At 37.1% G+C, this 20316-nt stretch overlaps 1 protein-coding gene across 1 annotated transcript in view; it reads left to right on the forward strand.

The window, feature by feature from the left end:
- LOC128266569 (dystrophin, isoforms A/C/F/G/H) overlaps positions 1–20316 on the forward strand; it is a 151344-nt gene that overhangs the window by 41634 nt on the left and 89394 nt on the right. The window contains 6 exon segments of the mRNA XM_053003159.1: positions 13851–13919; positions 14230–14320; positions 14394–14514; positions 14580–14713; positions 15168–15261; positions 15320–15400. Coding sequence (XP_052859119.1) covers positions 13851–13919; positions 14230–14320; positions 14394–14514; positions 14580–14713; positions 15168–15261; positions 15320–15400 — 590 coding nt within the window.

Consider the following 20316-nt stretch of genomic DNA (forward strand, 5'->3'; position numbering starts at 1 on the left):
AGTAAGGTAAGTCCTGCCGAAAACTATGGTGTTTATTGGGGACTTTTACTTTTTGGAATTATATTTTTAAGACATTTATTTTATTCGAAAAACTATGCTCTACAAAAAAAAAATTTCAAAATTGTGGTTGCATTTTTGATATCTTTTGGTTCGAAAACGCAGATGGTTTTTTTTTATAATTTTAAACTCTAAATGACTTTGTGTGCCACAAAAATTAATACGCACTCAGAAAAAAAATCCTTGATTTTTGGAAATATTCCTTAGCCTAAGGAATCACGCACCAAGCATGCCCTTAAAGCTGAGCCTCCCAAAATATTTAATTATACATTACCTTAAAATGACTTAAGATCATGTATGCCCTTGGTAATTTGTTAGGTTATTTTCTCTTAATGCACGCTAAAATCAAGGAACTTTGTTTTCTGAGCGCAGGAGTGTAAAGGAATACAACAACATGTTGTAAAATCTAGAAATTTGTTATATTTTTTTCAATAGACGACGTAATTCTTTAAGAGCTTGTAAAACTTTTGAAGTAATTTAGTGGTATCTGAACTATCCCGTAAATTTTAAATTTCTACAATTTCCACCATAGGTGCTAAAATTATATAATTCATAAACGCATTTAGTTTTATATAGTTGGCTTGTCCCTACATATTTTAGTTAATTTACTCGATGGGGCGTTTAATTAGTCCAATTTAACTTGCCCACTGCTGCAGCATTTGTCAAATAGTCTTTCGAATCTCGATTAATTTTTGGACAGAGTTCAGTAAATTGGCTCGCATATGGAAATTTCATTAGGCCTTGTTAGCCGTTGTGTCTCTGCTGCCAGGGGATTGCAGATTGCTGATGACTGCGAAACACGGTTCCATTTCCTTTCCAATCCCCCAAACCCAGAAATCACTTCGGTGCAAACAAATTTCCGCCGGGCGAGACAAAATGCATGCAAAGATATGGGGGGGTGGCGGGGGGAATGGAAAAGTGGGAAAAGCGGGGAAAAGGGAGAAGCGGGAAGCGAGACATATGAGTTTTGTAGTGAAAACAGCAACAGACACCAGTGGATGGCCACTTAAAATTGCTAACTCAGTCAGGGGAATGTTTTTGAAGGGGACAGTGTGGAGGGGGAGAGGGGGCAATGTGGTTAAGGGGACTGTCAACATTTGCATAACGGGGCCGTGAACCTCGAGTTCTGGGTTGCAATCCAAAAACTCCTCTTTAAATTGTCTGCCCCCAAAACAATGTCACACACACACACACACACACACACCCGCATAGAAATACCCATACAATGGACAGAAAAATACAAAGACGGTGGACAAAAGAGAGAGGACCGTGTGCTTGTTAAACAAATGATTGCATACTTTCAGGTCGTGGTGAGTCCTACAGTTTGCGAGCCACTGAACTAAGAGTGAAAAACTCCTTGCATAAAGTTCTCTTTGGAGAGATCTAAATAATTTGCTCTCTCTCTTTATATTTGATTTTCATTTTTCTCTGCGGATTTTTAATGTGGCAGCTGAGAGCAAGCGGCATGCAACATTTATGCCAGTTGACATTTAATTGACAAGAGGCAGCTGGCGGCGGGGAAAATGGGAAAAGCAGCCAGCCCGGATGCTAACTGAAATATTTTTATGCTCTTTGGGCTTGGGAAGCGGTGTGGAAGTGGGCGGCAGTCGCCTGCACTGCTTGTTACACATTATTATGATGTTTGGTTTGTCATAAACATTTGTAACTTGTCCGCCACGTTCTCTCATCTCTTGGCTATTTGTACGTGCATTTCAGCTTTATTTTTCTTTCTGTGAGTGTGAGTGTATGTTGGCTGTAGGTGCGTGTGTGTGTCGGGGGGAAAGGGTGGAGTTAGGCTTCTGTTTGCGCCTTTTGTATTGGAGATGCCACAGTTGCTTTCACCGTGTTTTTTTTCTACTTTGGCTTTTTGCGCGCTGTGCAGTTGTAGATACTTAATGCCTTTGATTGCATTTTGCTATTTAATATTTTGAAGTACGTTATTAAATTGTGGAAAATGGTATGCGAAAAAAATGGTCAAGTTAAACATATTTATTACATGTGATTTAATGAAAACTTAACTTTCATGAAAAAATTGAGTCTAATGAAATTAATTTTGACATTTGTTTTACGGTTATTTTAAGCCTTCTGAATATTATTTTACATAATGATTTATAGATCTTGAAACTTTGTTTTCATTATTTTAGTTTTTTATTAAAGCTGATAGTATTGTTATTGGCTTCTTATTTAAATGGCTTAACTTTGCTAATAAATAATATTTTTTATTTATTTTTATAAAAACTATGTGAAATTTTTTTTATTATTGACATATACGTAGCCCAACGAAAATCGCAGTACTTTTTTTGCATTATTATTTAAACATGTTTTCTTGATCTTTCCTATTGTTTTCAGGATGCGCAGGAGTAATACATTTCCTTCACTAGTTTCAATTTGCATTTATAGAGCATTTTCAAGTTTCTAAAAGTCTTGAGTCCCCACCGGTTGCCATCAACTGTTGGCAAAAAGCCAAATTGAAAATATGACCATCAGTGCGGTATTGTATTTCAATTTGCTTCAAAAACAGTTTAGGATTTCCAAGAAAACAGGTCGTAGCCAGGCCTAGTTTATTATCTGGAAGAGAGGGTAAAGAAGTGGCAGGAAATGAAGCAAAGAGCTCCAATTAATTACGTATTTTTTAGAGTGAACCTTAACTAAACCATTATTCATTATCTCGTTTGCTGGTTGCCCATTCCCTATTTCTTCGACTGGCTGCACCTTTTTTATTCGCTACTCCTGCCTTTATTTTTTGGCCAGGAGTCGCACAAACTTTTCGCCAACCCAAATGACCCCAAAGTCCTTATCATAAATAAAATACCAACCCACACGGAGAGGGTGTGTGTGTGTGTGTTTGTGTGTGCGTTGAGGTTGGCTCGTAAATCTGTCTTTGACATGCAATTTTAGTGCAGCGGCTGTTGCTGCAACTTGGCCAACAAGCGGCAGCAGCAGAAGCAGCAACAACTACACTCACAACAGCCACACCAACAACATCAACAACTCACAGCAAGCATATTATCTGAAAGGACAACGCACTCAGTTGGCCAAGCCTTCCTCCCACTTCATCCCCCCTTTTGGCACCCAAATTGCCTTTAATTGCAGCCTTTCGCCTTGCAAACGCCTTCAACTCTGCTACCAACCATCACCACCACCCCCTTTTCTTGTGTTTTGGCGCTACACACGCCCGCTTCACGCCATTACACGCTTTAATAGGCCTTACCCCCCCCGAAAAGGCAGTTCAACCCCTTCCGTCGCATCGCAAAAAACCCCCCCTTCTTTATCTAAAGTTGGTTCTCCCCCCAGTCGGGCGCTTTCTTTTCAATGGTTTGGCGTGGCTTTCTGGCATGTGTCTGCGCTTTCAAGCAGTTCGTTGCTTTTGATACTCTACTTTAAAGGAGCTAGGTTATTAAGATATCGGATGGTAAGAATGGTAAAAAAATTGTATATATAACAAGCAAAATTTACGTTTAAAAGGGTTAAGATCAGGGCAACTAACGTTTTCTTTATTGTCCACTTGAAACTGTCGATTAAATTGGCTGTGACACGATAATATTGGTGAAGCGAGGCTTGCTCCCCTATTTTTTTTTTTAAAGAGTTTGGTAAAATGCATATTATATTAAAATATTTATTTAAAACTAGAGCACAATTTCAAGCATTTAAAAATCTAGGAAAGGCTTATATTGGTTTTAGTAAAGAATTTTTGGAGTGTTATAAGTTATTTATACATCTAGGAATAGCAAATTTCATTATTTTAATTAAGAACTGGTATTATACAAATTTGTTGTTACTTTTAATCAGACAGATTTATCATGTACTTACCATATGTTAATACCTAAGTATTGCTTTTCAAATAATTTAGTATCAGTTATTGTTATTTTGGAATTTAATGTATTAAAAAGTCGTTTCTTGCCTAATTCGAGTTTCAGCTTCTTGTTTCTTTTTTTAATTACTCAAAAAAGTGAAGTGAAGCAGAGTCTCTCCTATGGCTGCTTAACCTCAGACCTTTTATGACACAAAGGCAGCCCCCGTTAACCCTCTTTGCCACGAACCCCTCTTCTCTCGGTCGTGGGATTTAAGTACGCATTAAGTGAAATTATTGTCATGGCTGTTAAACTTTTAGCTTCGGCTTTTGAGCCTTTTCAGAGCTGTAAGTTATTTTCGCTAAAATAGTTTGGCGCACGAACAAATTTTTTATTTGTGCTAAGAAAATATGCGGAAAATTTGTCTAAACATTGCAGGTTATAGGTGCTTCTGGGAAAACTTTTTAAAACCCTGTTAGGTTGCGTGTGTGCTATTGTTTGTTTGTGCGTGGTTGTGTCACACAGAATGCCCTTGGGTGTCCTGAAATGTCTTACCCAGACTTCCCTTGGGCAAAAGCCAAGTTGTGTGCTCCTCTTTCAACTGCAGAAAAATAAAATTCCAGTTCTCTGCTGCAAAATGGAAGTCATAAAGGATGCAGAAGGGGAGAAAAGGTGCGGACCCCATGCACTCACTCATTACGCAAATTGTCCTGGGCTAACACTGACTACGTGTCCTGTTTCTGGTCTCTCGCTGTCTGTGTTTTTTGTCTCTGGGCATCTCATATGACCGAAACGTCCTTAAAAATTTTCGTTGTCTAATGAATTTTAATTAAATTCATTAAAAAGGTTGCACTCGTCGTCTCGCTTAGGTCATAACAATGAAGTTGTTGCTTCTTCAACCTCTTTTATGCCGCAAGGAATTTACATTTATAAAACAATTCATGAATATTTACTTGTCTTCTACAAGGATTTTTTTTAATAAAGAGATAGTAGGGAACTGAAGAGAAAAATTGTTTTACTTTGAACTAAAAAAAAATTTAAACTATAAATAAATAATCTTTTGGGACCGCAATTTTAATTTAATTTCAAACAAAACTTGAAAATATTTTAGAAATCGGTCTTCTTGAAAGTCCTATCTGCATTTCAGATTTTTTTACTTAGAATGACGTTCACATCCTTTAAACTAGTTTCTTGGCCAACAATCCCATAAATGGCTTTCTTATCATTCGTCTGCCATCCTCCATTTTCCTCTCATATTTTTCCTCAACTAATTAAGGCCAATGCTCACTAAGCATTTTTCTTGGCAGCGCAACCCATAAAGGAAAATCTACATCTAAGGCCACAATAACATAAACATCAAATTCCATCAATGGCACAACGAACCGCTCAATCTGCTCTCTTCCCGTCTCTGTCTGCCTGGCTCTAGCCTTCTCTTTCGCTCGGAGGGTGCTGCTGCAACCCTGTGCAAAAATAATCCTTATCAGTTGTCAAGGTTCAGAGACGTACGCACAACATGTGGCAGGAAGGTTGAATGTCTTCCGGCTAAATCGCATCGCAATGCGCATGTTCCCCACGGAACCCTAGCAAAACAAATGCCATTAGATCCAGAGAGCGGCCGGAGAAATCTGACGGAATGCCGGTCAACTCAATACACAGAGAACATTGGAGAAATGGGGAGAAAGTTTGCTTAAGAGAGTCCCACTGGGTGGTGGATGTGTGCACTGGGCGAATTATCAGCTGCAATTTTATTTTAAAATATCTGTACACCCAAAAAAAAAAGACAATAGAAACTAAACTATTGTTACATGAATTTTAGACTTTTGGTTAAGAAAAATTTCTCTATAAAATGAGTATTAAAGAAATACCTCAAAGGTATGAAAATAATCTTATGTGGTTTAAAAATAAGTCATATTAAAATCTATTATGAAACATCGGCTTCTCAATTGGATTTTGTGCATCTAATATATTTTAGTCTACTGCTGTGTTTTTAAGTGTTTCAAAATTACTAAGGGAATTAAAGATTAATTTTAAATTGTATCATAAAATATTTAGATGACTTAAATCTTCAGTAACTAATATGTATTAAAATATATAAAGGTATCTTTGTTAAAACATTTTTTTTATCAACTTTTTATTTAGTTTGAAATAGAAATCTGTTGTTAATCCTTTTGTTCTTTAAAGGGTTTTCGCCACTTAATATATCAAAGACTACTATTAGGTAGTGATGATGATGAGTTTTTGATTTCTAAGAGGAACATGCTAAAGTCATAATCAAAAATACTAAAATATTTCAATAGGCTAAAATTCTTTGTATTTTTCAAACAACTCTGCCTAACAAAAAATAAGATTTTCAAAGATATTTACTATAAAAATTTTTTTTTGGTAAAATTTAAAAAATTAAAATCGCATTAAGAAATTTTTAAAATTGGTAATCATTCTAAAAGACAAACACATAGGCCCTTGTTAAGTTGCAATGTTTCAATTATTTCAAGCTACGACGCATTGGCTTAATAGTTTGTTTCTGCATACTTAACTTCAAGATCAAATTTTTCTCAGTGCTTTGCTAGTTAACTTGCTTTGGGGTTGCTTTATCAGCCCGTCCACTCCGCCACCCCCGCACCCGGACGCTCCCCTTTTTTGCCACTCACCTTTTGTTTACCCATTTGGGGGTTGCTGGTCTGCTGACTTGCCGCTCTTGGAGAGCGGTAAAAAAGCGGTTCCGTGTTGAAATTACGCCGTGACTTTCGCTCTCTCTCTCTCTCTCTCTCTGTCTCTCTCCCCTATTTGGCTCTTTGTCCGCCTTTGGGGTCCGTAGTTTTGGGAACAGTCAGCCAGGACATTCGTTGGCTCTGACTGCGTACAAACGGTTGTGAAACTCCTCCATATCCAAATCCATTTCCATTTCCAAATAAATCCCGTAGAGCCATTCACGATTTCTCTGCACCGTGCGCGTCGCGTAAAAGTCTCCGACAAAAAAGAATTATACTGCCCAAACAAATTTGTAAATTAAACAAGAAATTTATTTATCTCATTTAGAGAACTAATAGTGTGTGTGCGGTGAAATTTTTTAGTGGGGCTAGCAAGCCAAAAGCAAAGCAAAGTCAAACCACAAAACGGCATTTAAAGTTTTGTGTCTGCGGCGGCCTATTGCCCTGCCCTGCTCCCCTTTCTCTCTCTCTCTCTCACTCACGCTACCCGTCTCATTCTCTCTCCGCCGTATTTGTAAATCAATAAACGTGAGGGTGGCAAAAAGCCGCAAAATGTTGTTCAACAAAAAAATGGAGGAAGCGACCAGAGAAAAATAAATAAATAGTATAGAAAGTAACGTAAATTTTGCAAGATAAATAAAGAAAATTTCTGTTTCCTTATGAAAACAAGTTAAATTATTCAGCATAATAAATTGGCAAATTCGATAAGAACGTATATAAATAAGTTTTTTAACTTTTTGGGGATCTCATCTGCTTTAAAAGTAGAAAAGGCGTAATAAAATAAAATCAACGAAATATCGTTTTTCTAGTCTCGCTATCAATAACTCAAACTACCCACTCATAATTTATTGTTTTATCTATTAAAATGTACACCTATTAATACTCTTAAAAACATGATTTTATTCATGGGATTTAATTTGTGTCATTAGCTACTTTCACACATACTTTTGAATTCCCGTTTAATATATTCAAAAAGTAATTTATCCCGAATTAACAAGTATAATCCACAATGCCATTAAACTCTGATATGAATTTCGAAAAGCTCTTTATATACCCATAATAATTCCAAAGAAATTAATTATAGAAAAATATAAAATGCCATTACAAATGAATAATCAAACAGGACAGACCAATAAAGAAGTACATGCTCAATTTGCATATAAATTTTCAATAAAACAACTACATGCGAAGCAAAAAGCAGACAACATCCAACAATAGAAACTGGCCAAATAAAGTGGGCGTGTTTTTGATGGCTGTGGTTGTTGTTCTTGCTGTTGTTGCTCACATCATGGCGAGAAATGAATGTGTTTCGATAAATTACACGGAACGAAGCTGAAGAGCAGCGGAAAAAAAATTGAAGCATAACTTAAGGCGTGCGAATGTGAATGTGTATGTACGAGTGTGCTTGAGTGAGTGTACGTGTGTGCGTCTAGGAATCCATTGGAGTCCACTCCAGGCGAAGCACAAAAACAGCAGCGTTTGCAAAAAGAAACGAATGAAAGCGTAGAAAAAAAACAAGGAAGCCTGGCGTTCACTCAAATGGCAAAAATAACAACTTCAACAAAAAACAACAAATAAACTACTACAACAACCAAAGCAACAACTACACAGAAAAAATGATCTTAGATTTGGTGTCAAATCTCACTAAAAACTAATTTAAATAAGTTGTACAATTAATTTAAAATATTATTGATTTAATATCAGTAAAAATTAAAAATTTTTGATAATTTTTCTGTGAAAATGCACGACAAAATAAAACCAAATTGAATTGTTTTTTCTTGTGTACTCGAAAAACTAAGTCAGCAACAGCTAAAAATTTAACCACAACAACTAAAATAACAACCTTAACAATAATACATATTCAACAACAAACATTTTGCCGGAACCCACAACTCAAGTTATTTGACTTGATTGCATACTTTTAGGCGGAACAGCAAAACATTTCATTCGCCTGTACATCGCCATTATTTCGCCCGCATCTCATCGCAGAAAACGTGTCTTGTATAAAAATAGTTTATCTATCTACCCCCAACAATCCCTGGCCCCCCCATTTTCCAGCCACACCTCCCCATCGCAAAGTTCGAAGCTTCAGCGTATAGCATGCTTTCTGGCTATTTATAAGCAAAATTTGTTTCCTAGTCCCAGCTGAAAACTTAAAATGAGAAATTGTCGGAATTCTCTTAGAGAATAAGCCACTTGCCGAGGGGTAAATATGATTAATGATTGGTAGGGCCTAGAACAATGGATGTGTCAATCGAGTGTCGTGGAAAAATTGCTCTCATTATCGAGGCCATTATTGTGTTATTAGGGATAGCGAGGAAATAGAAAAGCCAACAAAAATGGGTATTGAATTTATTGAAGCTTATTTGTGAGCGGCCTGCCAAACGCATTTGTGATTGGGGTAATCAAGTCAGTGGTCGGTCGAATGTGGAACATATTGTCGATAAGTGCTGAAAATTTGACGAATAATACATACTTAATTCATCAGATTTGTTTGCATTTGATGAATGGAAGGTTGGTGACATGGGCACACCAAATAACCATTAGAGTACTACTGACTAGAGAAGCTTTGAATAAAGATTATTTTCTCATTAGGTAGGAATACAATATATATATACCATTTTATGTTTGTCGATACACATTTAAAATTAGAAGTTATTGTTCATTTTTGAAATAATCATTCTAGTTTATTTGTCAACGATTTGAAAACTAAAACATTGAGAATAAACTTCATTTAATGTTTGATAGTTAATATATTTTATTTACTTTCTGGACATATCTGCTAGAACTTTTGACAATCCTTTTTCATTAGTTGTCACTTTTCTGTCCGGTAATCCGCTTTGCATAACTTTCTGCAAAGCCTTCAGCTAATTGAGTGCAATTGTGAGACAGTCGAAAAATGGAACAGCGAAACTTTCTCCAGCTGGCAGTGAAGTTTTAAATAATCAACTTTTGTCATAAATTAAATAGATCCTGGCGACGGCTGCATAATCAAGAAGCCGGCAGGCGCGGCCGTAAAAATTACAGCGAGAAAGCTATTAACTAAGAGTCGAGTCGGTGGCGGAAGGAAGGAAGGACTCAGGATCCTCAGTTGCCAGAAGGATTCGTCTGGATAATAGTTTTTAGTCCTTCTGCTGTGCTGCCACTGCTGCAATGACAGGCAACAGTGGCACACGGGCAACAAAAGAATCACAAGTGGAAACTGAAATGCGCTGTAAGCCAAATGGCCATCGTCCCGACATTGTTGTCTGCACTTGTTTGCTGGTGTGCCAGCGTCTGTGTTTGTGTCTGTGGCAGAAGTTAAATGCACCTGCCACCAAGGAAGTGACTGGATGGGGTTTGCCAAAGGAGGATTTTGGTGGAGCCGGGGTCACAATAAAGCGCACTACATGTCTGGGTTTTCGTTGTTGCAGGTGCCAAAAGTTAAATGCAGCAGCAGGAGCGTTTTCGTAGTGCGTGAAAACATTGCCAGTTGCCCACTGATTTTGTATGCAGAACAGCCTGCCCAGAACATAACAGTAGAACCTAGCTAAGATTTCGGTTTGAAAAAAAATTCAAAGAAGTTTTTGCCATTTATATTATACATCTTTGGCAATATTTATGTGTGTCTAGGCAATAAGTCAAATTTATATTTCTTTTTCTCAACGTTTGAAATCTTTTATTTATATATATATATATATTTATATTTGCGAAAAAAACAAATTCCTTGATTTTAGGAAAAATTTAGTTTAAGATTCGTTTAGGTCATGTTTTCCCAAATTTTGTATGGAAGGCTCAAATTTAATGCAATTTTTCCTAATATCAAGGAATTTTGTTTTTTTTGAGTGAACAATAAATTTGAAAGTAAATTTTGTAATTAGCGACCCAAGTTTTAGTAATAAAAATAAGAACGACGACTGTTTTGATTTTTCACCACCTCGATTCAAACGTTCATAGGCATATTTAGAAAAAAAAAATGCTGTTTCTTTTAAAATCAAGGAATCTTGTTTTCTGAGTGTATAATAAATTAAATAGTCATAAAAATAAGAACGCCGACTGTTTTGATTTTTCGCCACCTCGATTGAAACGTACATAGACATACCTAGAAAAAAAGTTATTTGAAGATTTAAAAAAATTACCCAATAAATTTATAAAAACATATAAATTAATACACAAAATCATAATACAGGCATAACAGGTATAACAAATAATTAAATTAAACCGATTATAAGGCCAAAAGAAAACTCTGAAATTGTAAGAAAAAATTGTGTTGAAATACTGTAAAATAAAAGTGGCAAAAATTATTGTATAAGTTTCCCACTTAGCTAGTTTGCACTGTAGCCAGCGAATGAGCCGGTAAAGCAGACAGCGCCAAAAAGTATGCAACGAGAGCCAGCCGGCGCAGTTAAAGAAGAAGAAAGTTGGATAGAAAGCAATATAGAGAGTGAGAATCTAAGAGCATTTTTCGCACTCTCTTCTGTTTGTTTTGCTCTTTTGAGTATTTGCTTGCGGTCGGTGGTAGTGTTAAGTTTCCGGCACGTTTTATAAACAAACCCAAATCCAAAATAGAGAGTGAGAAAGAGAGAAATATAAAGAGAGAGAGAGAGAGAAAGGTGGAGCTTATGTTTACCATTAACAATCAACATTTTGCCAATGTCAACAGTGCCGCTTTTTTATACACTTTTTTATACATTTATTTCGACTCAAATTGAGTAAATTCGCACATAATGCGGCGCGCAAATCAAGCGAAGTGTTAAACGCCTGCAAACGCATACAAATTTCAAAATAAAAAGCCCGGAAAAATCCAGTAAAACGCACAAGGAAGCAGAGAGGAGTGGAGAACTGAAATGGCTGCCAAACCACCGCCTCCGATTCCGCCCACTTTGGGTGGCGATGATTCGGGCGCACCCGGACCAAAACTCGCACCTGAGATACCTCGCATCAACTCGGAATTGGCGGCCCAGGCGGCACTTAGAGGTCAGCAATTGCTGCGGAAGCAGGGTTCGCAGGAGCAGCATATGGTTAACACACTGCCGACCCACAAAACCGGTGCCCCGCCCCCTTTGCCGCCCACCCAGAGTCGTCCGGTGCCGGCGATCCCCGCCAGGGGCGCCAGCGATCGAGCGGCACCACCGGAAATACCCCCTAAACGACACAGTCTAAAGAGTATGCCCGATGGTCAGACAATGGTGGTGCCAGGATTACCGCCACCCATGAGGCAACCTCCGCCGCTGCCCAGAAAACCCGCATCAACGCAAAATTCCGCTCAAAATTCAGCACAAAACTCCCCTCTGGCCGGCATGAAGTTCAAGGACAAACCACCGCCGCCACCCGAAAAGCATTCAACCCTCTCCGCCGAGGGAATGGCCGCCCGACGGTGTTCGAATCCCTTTGAAATGCCACCCCCACCGCCGCCACTGGTCCTCCAATCCGCAGTGGCGGCCCTCAGCGAACAGAGCTCCAAGAATGGCCTTAATCCCGTGCCCTCACCGGCGCCCACAAGAGCCAGTGAGGCGAAGAAAATCAACCATAGATCCATAGCCTCGCCCACGGAGGAGTTCGGATCGGAAGATGCACTGCGAGGAATTGAAAGTGGCCTGCGCAACATGGAGCGGGCCATGCAGGAGCAAATGAATCTAAGGAACATGGAGGCCGCCGTGCAAAACAATTTCGATTTGAGTTTCAAGGCTAGTCTAGCGGCAGGCACTCGACATTTGGGCGGTGGCTCGGTGAATCTAAGAACGGCCAACTACGAGAGAAACCTATCCCTGGATGAGTCCAGGGCTGGTGATTCGCGACAATCCCTCGAGGAACTGAAACAACTGAGGGCCCAGGCCCAGCAGCAATCCCTGCTCAACAATTCCTCCTCATCGAGCTCGAATTCGCAGGTGGAGCAATCCATGCGCTCCACCATTGAGCACCACATGCGCTCCCTGGATCGAAATTTGCCCCTAGAACTGCAATATAGTCGCCATCGTTTTCAGAATAATTTAAATGCCGTTGCCGCCGCCGCTGCTGCTGGTACTGGTGGTGGCGGTGGTGGTGGTGGTGGAGGTGCAAATGCAGTCACCGGAAATGTGGTGGCAAATTCAGCAACTTCCGGTGCGCAGCAACCACCAATGCCGCTGAGCAGCGAATTCCGCGAGCAGATCCGCCAGCAACTGCTGGGCAACATACCGCCACAGGTGGTCCACAACATGGGGCAATCGCCGGGCTCGGCGGCCGCCGCCGCTTTGTTGCAACACCAGGCGCAGTCGAGGGCCGCCGCTGCCGCCGCTGCTGCTGCTGCTGCCGCCGCTGCAGCTGCCGCCGCTCAAGTGGCCGCCGGCAGCGGGGCATTGTCGCGGGAAGAGCTGCGCATGCGCAGGCGGTCGTCGCACGACGAGACCCAGCTCACACAGAATTCGGTCGGTGGCATTCAGGGTAAGGTTTCCGAAATGGCATCTTACATCTTGTCTCAATCTATTCCAATCGAATATCAACCGAATGACAAGCTTTGGAAACCTCTTTTAATTTTATTTTAATTTTATTTAAGCTTTTTAAAACCAACCTTATAATAGAAATTATTTTAATTGCTTCAATAGTCTCAATTCCCAAATTAACTTAAATACTGTAAAAATGTTGTTTTTTTATAGGTAAATAAATCAATTTAGATTTTGTAAAAAACTTATTTTACAATAACAATTCGATTTCAATTTTTAATATTTTCTTCACTAAAAATAAATATTTTAAATAATTTAATCAAAATTTTGGAGGGCCCAAAAATATATTTTTGATGAAAAAAAAAAGAATTCAACTTAAAGATATTGATTATAAAAGAGTTTTGTTTTTCTTTCTAAAAATAAAACTCACTTGTACGTCACGGCTTCTGTGTTCGATTTCTCGCCAAAGTTGTTTCAGATCCTTGCATCTTTGGTGTAAACCATACGATTCTAGGGTCATTACAAGTGAGTGATATTTTTGTTTGACAATAAATGTTTTTTTATATTTATTTTGGCAGCTGGGTATTTTTTTTACATTTTATTAATCTATTGTAAATATTAAATTTAAAAAAAATGAAAGCGATTTTTCAAAATTTTGAAAAGTTTAAAATATGTTTGTTTTATTCCGACGACTTACTACTTTATGTTGACAAAAGTCGTTTAGAAAAGTATCTTTTTCCGACAACACTTCAACTACTAAATTTTAACCATTTTTATATATTCTTCATATTTATTGAGTTTTAATAAAACTCATAAAATCTTTAAGAATATACTATTGTTTCTATATTTTTTGGTTTAACATTTCTGTTTCTTCTTGCTTTTGGACTTTGTAGAGCTGAAACAGTTTTCCCTAGCACCGCACTGTTCAGCGGACTTAGATTATATGCGTTGCTGTCTGAAAGGTAACCACACCGAAGGGTAGATAGTGTGTTTGTGTTGTAACTTAACCCCAACCTGCCTCCCGCACAGGGCTCAAGCTTAACCCATAACAGCACACACACGAACCCGAAGCCGAAGCCGAGCTGGCAAAGCAAATTGCTAACGAAAGTTGTTATTCCTACTAAATTGCATGGTTGGGCAATAAACCAAACAGAATGGCGACAAAGTCTGGCTAATCTTTGTTTACTTATTGATATTTAATATGGTTTTATTTAACGTTAACTAACCAGACTGCAAGTGAATAAATCAGTAATTCGTTTAATTGTTCAACAGTGACCCGTTTGCGTGAGCATTGGGATGAGACGTCGCAATGTGTCCTGCAGCGAGCTGCCCAACTTAAAAACATGCTGAGCGACTCACAGCGGTAGGTGGCACCCCCATTTAACACTCGACCGCCACTTAACCCTCTTTGTGTCGCCTTCTCAAATTGACCGCAGGTTCGAGGCCAAGCGTTTGGAGCTCGAGAAATGGCTGGCCCGCATGGAGCAGAGGGCCGAGCGAATGGGAACGATTGCCACCACAGCCGACATCCTGGAGGCCCAGCAAAAGGAGCAGAAGGTAAGAGAGTCTGTCTGTCTGGGATTTTTTGCATCCACTCTAATTATGCCCGATTCCTTTGACAGTCCTTCCATGCGGAGTTGCACCAGAATAAGCAGCACTTTGATATCTTCAACGAGCTGACACAGAAACTGATTGCTGTCTATCCGAACGATGATACCACCAGGATCAAGAAGATGACGGAGGTTATTAATCAACGGTGAGTTAAGTGGTTTATGATTAAAATAATAAGTATTTAAACAAAAAATTGTAAGCAAAACTAAACAATTAATTTAGCTTTTATTTTGAGACGAAATCCTAAAGTGTGTTGTTGTAGTTAAACTAATATATTTTAAAAGTAACTTAAAAGTAAACAAATATTTTTTTTGTAAATTAGATATTTAGTAAAGTTTTTAAGGCGTCAAGAAAATTTTAAAAACGTTTTTAAATAATACTGTCTTAATTCTGTTTTAATTTAGCTCATAAAAAGTGATTTCAAGTGATTTTGAACATATTTAAAATGTCAGAGGGATTAAATTTCTGTATTATTAATTAGTTGATTTAATTTATATTTGTGCATTGTTAAGCTTTTGTAAAGCCAACGCCTTTTATTTTATAAATATTTTTTTGTAAGTCAAACTATTCTCTAAACTTTTCCTAAACTTGTTTTCCAGCTATGCTAATTTAAACAATGGAGTCATAAATCGTGGCAAACAACTGCATGCGGCTGTGCATAGTCTTCAATCGTTTGATCGGGCAATGGATCAGGTATGTTTAATGCAAAATTAGGTTGTATCTATTCTTATGCAAAACATTCTCTTGACAGTTCCTTGCTTTCCTCTCGGAAACGGAAACACTTTGTGAAAACGCTGAGTCTGACATTGAACGCAATCCATTAATGTTCAAGGTAAGTGGGCTTTTTTATTTCTTGTCATTCTTTTTCTATAAAAAAAAAATGGAAATACACCCCGCTGCTGACATAATGATATATATCCATTCTGTAACAATTTAACGACACTTGACAGATTTATGCAGTGTATAAAAAAACATTTTATTTTGCGTGGAAGTTCATTGACTTTCGCTTTTGTTGTCTGACCATCTAAGAATAAACTGGGAAAGATGATAACCAGTCATGGGATACTGTATATATAACTTATTAAAAGCATTTGTATTAAAATTTTAAAAAAAAATCAGGAAAAATATAAAACTTTTAAATAAATTTGAAATATTTTTTCTGTTACTCACTTAAAGGGAAAATAATTTTTTTTGCTATTAATATATTTAAAAATTAATTGTACATGACAAAAATAATTTACTCAATCTAATAGTTATTTTCACTTATAGTGCAAACAGCGTTTTTAAACATTCCTTCTTTTCTTAAACCGAATCGCTTGCAAACCTTTTGATTTGGGTCTTCATGAAAGAGTTTTATTTTTTAATTCTCTTAATTTTACTTATCTTTTTGATAAGCGTAAGCAATTAAGTGGCTTAATTTATTGTAGCCGATCAAGGGCTGAGTTTGATCCACTTGAACTTGCCTATGATGATCCAAATCCGTATACAATCCGAAGCCATAGCAGCCTTCCACTCGGAGCACTCAATGTCTCGATTGCAGTTGCAATCAAAATTGGCATTGTGGCCACAAATGAGTTTTGCCCACTTGCTGGATGCACTTATCAGTGACACCCATCTTGGGGCGGCGGTTCCCTCCCTCTTTTGTCTAGCGATTTCCCTATTTTCCAACTACCCTCCCACCACTTACAATATTCTCCAGAGTTCAGCGTGGCGCGCGTTTCTCAAGTGATGTTGTGGCGTCTGTTTGTTTGTTTATTTGAATTGCTTGAGGAAGATGAGGGGGTGCTTAAAATAGTGGGGCTGGGGGTGGGGGTGTGGCACCATCATCAGCCCCATTTTCATTGTTCTGTGCCTGCCTCTTTGTGGTAATTACATTCTCCCATTTAAGATAATTATTTTAAGATGCTTTTCGCTTTTCTTTTCAATATTCCTGGCTTTTGTCTGCAGCGTTGAGCTTTTTGGATTTTTTTTTTCCGTTCTATTTCAATTCAATTATAATTATTTTTTGTTTTAATTGTTGGGGGGCTCAAATGCAAATTTTTCACGCTTTGAAATTAAGACTTTTAAAAAGGCAACCGATAAATGTTGTGTTAATGAGCTTAACACAAAAAAGTTGTACTTTCTTTGCTGTTTTTGAAAATCTCTTTCATTATTAAAGAGACCTAGTAAATTATGCAGTTTTTGTAAAGACTTTTTATAATTATCTAGAAACCTATAAATAATCTTTTCCAACCAAATTTTGTTTAAATTTTTGTTGATGTATATATGTATATTCATAGTAATGATTTTAAGTTAATTAAAATCTGATATTTAAAATAAAATGTAACTGCTTCAATTTAAATTGAAATTTGGTTTAGAAAGCTTTTACTTAAAGCTTTTTCAGTTGGTTTAAATACAGGATATCATACCAGAGCATAGAATGTTCCCTTTATAATGTAGTTCTTCACAAATTTGTCATTGCGCAGACGCCACTTTCCTCAAAAGCTGAATGTGTCTACCACTATTTCGTGCATTATATTGGGAAGAAAAAGTCTCCACATTTGGTTTTGTTTAGACGCCTTATTTGCGTTTTCAAAAATGTGGACTTTGGCTTGAAATCGTTTTATAGTAGCTGGCCTTTTAAATTAAAACACAGAAAGTTAGGGAAAATTAAAAATACTATTGGATTGCCATACATTATTTTAAAATAATTGCTAAAAAATTTTTAAAATAATTATTTATTTATTTTGTTGAATATATATATATATATATATATATAATAGTTTTTATTTGTTTTTTAATAAAATGAAAAACAACATTAATATTACAAAGTAATTGTTTGAAATATACAAATTCAGGACTTATATATAATATATTAATACATATTTAATACATAATTATTTACCTACTCTTCTGAAAGACCAAATTAGGTTAATTTGTTAATATTTAATTCAAAGTGAGAGCTCTCACTAGTCGAATACATATTTTAGTGTTCCTTGTTTTTGTTTATTTTGCCGGTAGGTAATAATGGTACCAACCGGCTGTTCGGTGCAAGACACCTAAAGCTCTCTAAGTCTCCAATTATTTTCGGGGGCGCGCTCTGTTGTCATTTTCGCTCTCTGTTGTTGTTATTATCTCGGGAAATGGCCGACTCCCACATGTGGAAAATCGTCGGTCCACGAAGTTCGCTGTCGATGCCGATGGACGAACGAACTTTAGCTATTTCGGATTCCATTCCGGGTAACTCGCTGCCGCTGCCGCTGCCTCTGCCAACGTCGCTGCCGGCGTCCATTGTGGATGCTGGCGTCGAGTTTTCATATTCGGATTTCAGTTCGTGTTTTGAGATGCGCCCGGTCGCGCGTGTTTAACGGAAAACGCCAAGCGGCACAACTCTTTTTAACCGGTTCCGGGTTTGGTTAACATTTCCAAAGAAATCGCTACAAAAATCGGAAAGAAGTATAACAGAAATATATAGAAATATGCACAAAAAATATAAAATTAAAAATATACTTAAAATTTTGAAAGGGTTTTTTTAAAAAACTTGAAATAAATAAGGAAACTTCATACGTGGTCTACTTGGAGGCGTGCATTGCACTTTCACCAACACAAACAAACAAATGCTCACTCACACACACACACACTCAGAGAACAACAACATGCAAATTAAATTCGCCATGCAACAATTAAACACAAATCTCGGCTCAAAGCAAATGGCGGAAAAGGCGTCACAGCCGTCGCCATTTTGTATGCTAGTGTGTGCATGTGTGTGTGTGCTGGTATGCGAGTGCATGTGCATTGCTCGTTTGTGAGTGTGTGTGCCTGTGCATTTTAAAGTGAAATGTGCATTAATTATGCACACATATTTCACTCAACCACACATACAATGACCCTGTGCTTGTGTGCGCTTTGCGCAAAGTGAAATTGAAATTTTATGTAGAATTTATAAAAATTCTACTCACTGGCAATTATAATCGCCTTAAGAATTGTTCTAGTGCCGATTAATTCTACCGAAAACATCTATGAAATAGACAAATGGAATATTAAAATGAAAGCGAAAATAGCTTTACTCGAAAAAGTCCTAAGTGCCAAAAAATTTGTGTTTAACAAATGTTTTGGAAAGTGTAACAAATTTTTTAGACATGATTGTATTAAGAATTTCTAACTAGGATTTAAAAATAGGAAACTCGGGAGGAATTTTATACTTACAAAATTGTCTAACTTAAGAAAAAAGCTTACATTTATTGGAATTAGGAGAACAAAAACTTTGTTAATGTTCTTGATGAACTTTAGGCCAAAGAAAAATTGAATTTTCATTGATAAAGCATAGTCAAATTTATTTATTGAATCTGATAACTTAACATTTTTGTGGAAAAATTAAGAAAGTCTTCATAGTATTTTAAAATTTTATTTTATAAATTTCGATGCCATTATGACTACGCCTTTTTTCGTAATCTCTTAACCATGTAATTAATTACCACATGTTCCAAGGTACAAAAACTTAAGCAATACTACTAAAGATAAATAAATTGTCATAGTTTATTATCATCTCAACGAAGACTTCAGGTGTCATTCTTATTTTTTGTGCTGCAACTCAACCTTAACCCAGATAATTATTTACTTAAGATCTTAAGTCTTTTAAATACTCCACAAAAAACATTGCCTCTCAATGATTTTGAGTCTTACACAGAAGCTGAAATACAATGAAGTCTTGAAAAACTTTCAATTCTCTTGAGGGAATTGAAGAGACGACCACATAAGATCCAAGACGTGTTAACACGATTTAGCATAGAAAAAACAAGATTATAGGTTGGTGGAAAGGGCCAAAGCCGATTATTTATCAAATGCCAACTCAAGCGAACGAGTCTCGAGTTGGGGAAATGCTCATTCATGACGCGATTTCCACACTTTCGAGGTGCCGGCCCAGGAAAACTAGACACTGGGTGTGGGAGACGACATTGGTCAACACAGCTCAAGCCAAACAACAAATGTCAACCCGCCGAATGCTTGTCAAGTTTTTTGGTCCGTGTGGGGCTTGAGACTTTACCTGTTGAAGCCCAGAAACTGAAACAGAAACAAAAACAGCAGCGGCGACTGAGCAACAAGTAACGAAAAACAAAAAAAATATACAAAAACAAGTTCACAACAAATAACAACAGAATGCGTAGGCTTTGAAGTTTGTTTGTTAGAAGCACTTGAAATTGTCTGACCGATGGTCTGATGCCGTTGTTGATGTTGATGCTGCGTGGGTTCCTCGAAAAGTAGTTTGATTAGTGGCGGAACTCCAGATTTTGACCAGCAGCTCTCTTGAGCATTAATTGTCTATTTAGTTAAAATGTATAATCACCGAATCGGATTTTGTTGGTTTTAGTTGTTTGCAATCAAAATATTTATCGTGGCTTTAAGCTGCATTAAAAACGATTTTATGTTTCTAGCTCGTTTGGGTGGGTGTTTAATTTTATGATTTAAAACGTTGTAAGCGGAAAATGGTTTCACAAAGTGGACATATATGTTTATAAGTGTTATATATACAAACAATATTTTACAATGTTAATTTTTTGTGTTTTTAAAAAAGGGAAACATTTAAAATGTACTAAATGTATTGTTATTATAAGAATATCTCAATTATCTTTCATTTGTGTCTTTAGTTCATAATTATTTTTTTTTTTAACTCTAAAAACTTTTATTTACTTTTACTTTTAAAACTATGTCGCTTTAAACTCGAATAAGAACGTCCTTAAAATTCTTAATACACCTAACTCCAAATAAAAA

The sequence above is a fragment of the Drosophila gunungcola genome, chromosome 3R (assembly GCF_025200985.1).
Source record: "Drosophila gunungcola strain Sukarami chromosome 3R, Dgunungcola_SK_2, whole genome shotgun sequence".
Taxonomy (NCBI): Eukaryota; Metazoa; Arthropoda; class Insecta; order Diptera; family Drosophilidae; genus Drosophila; species Drosophila gunungcola.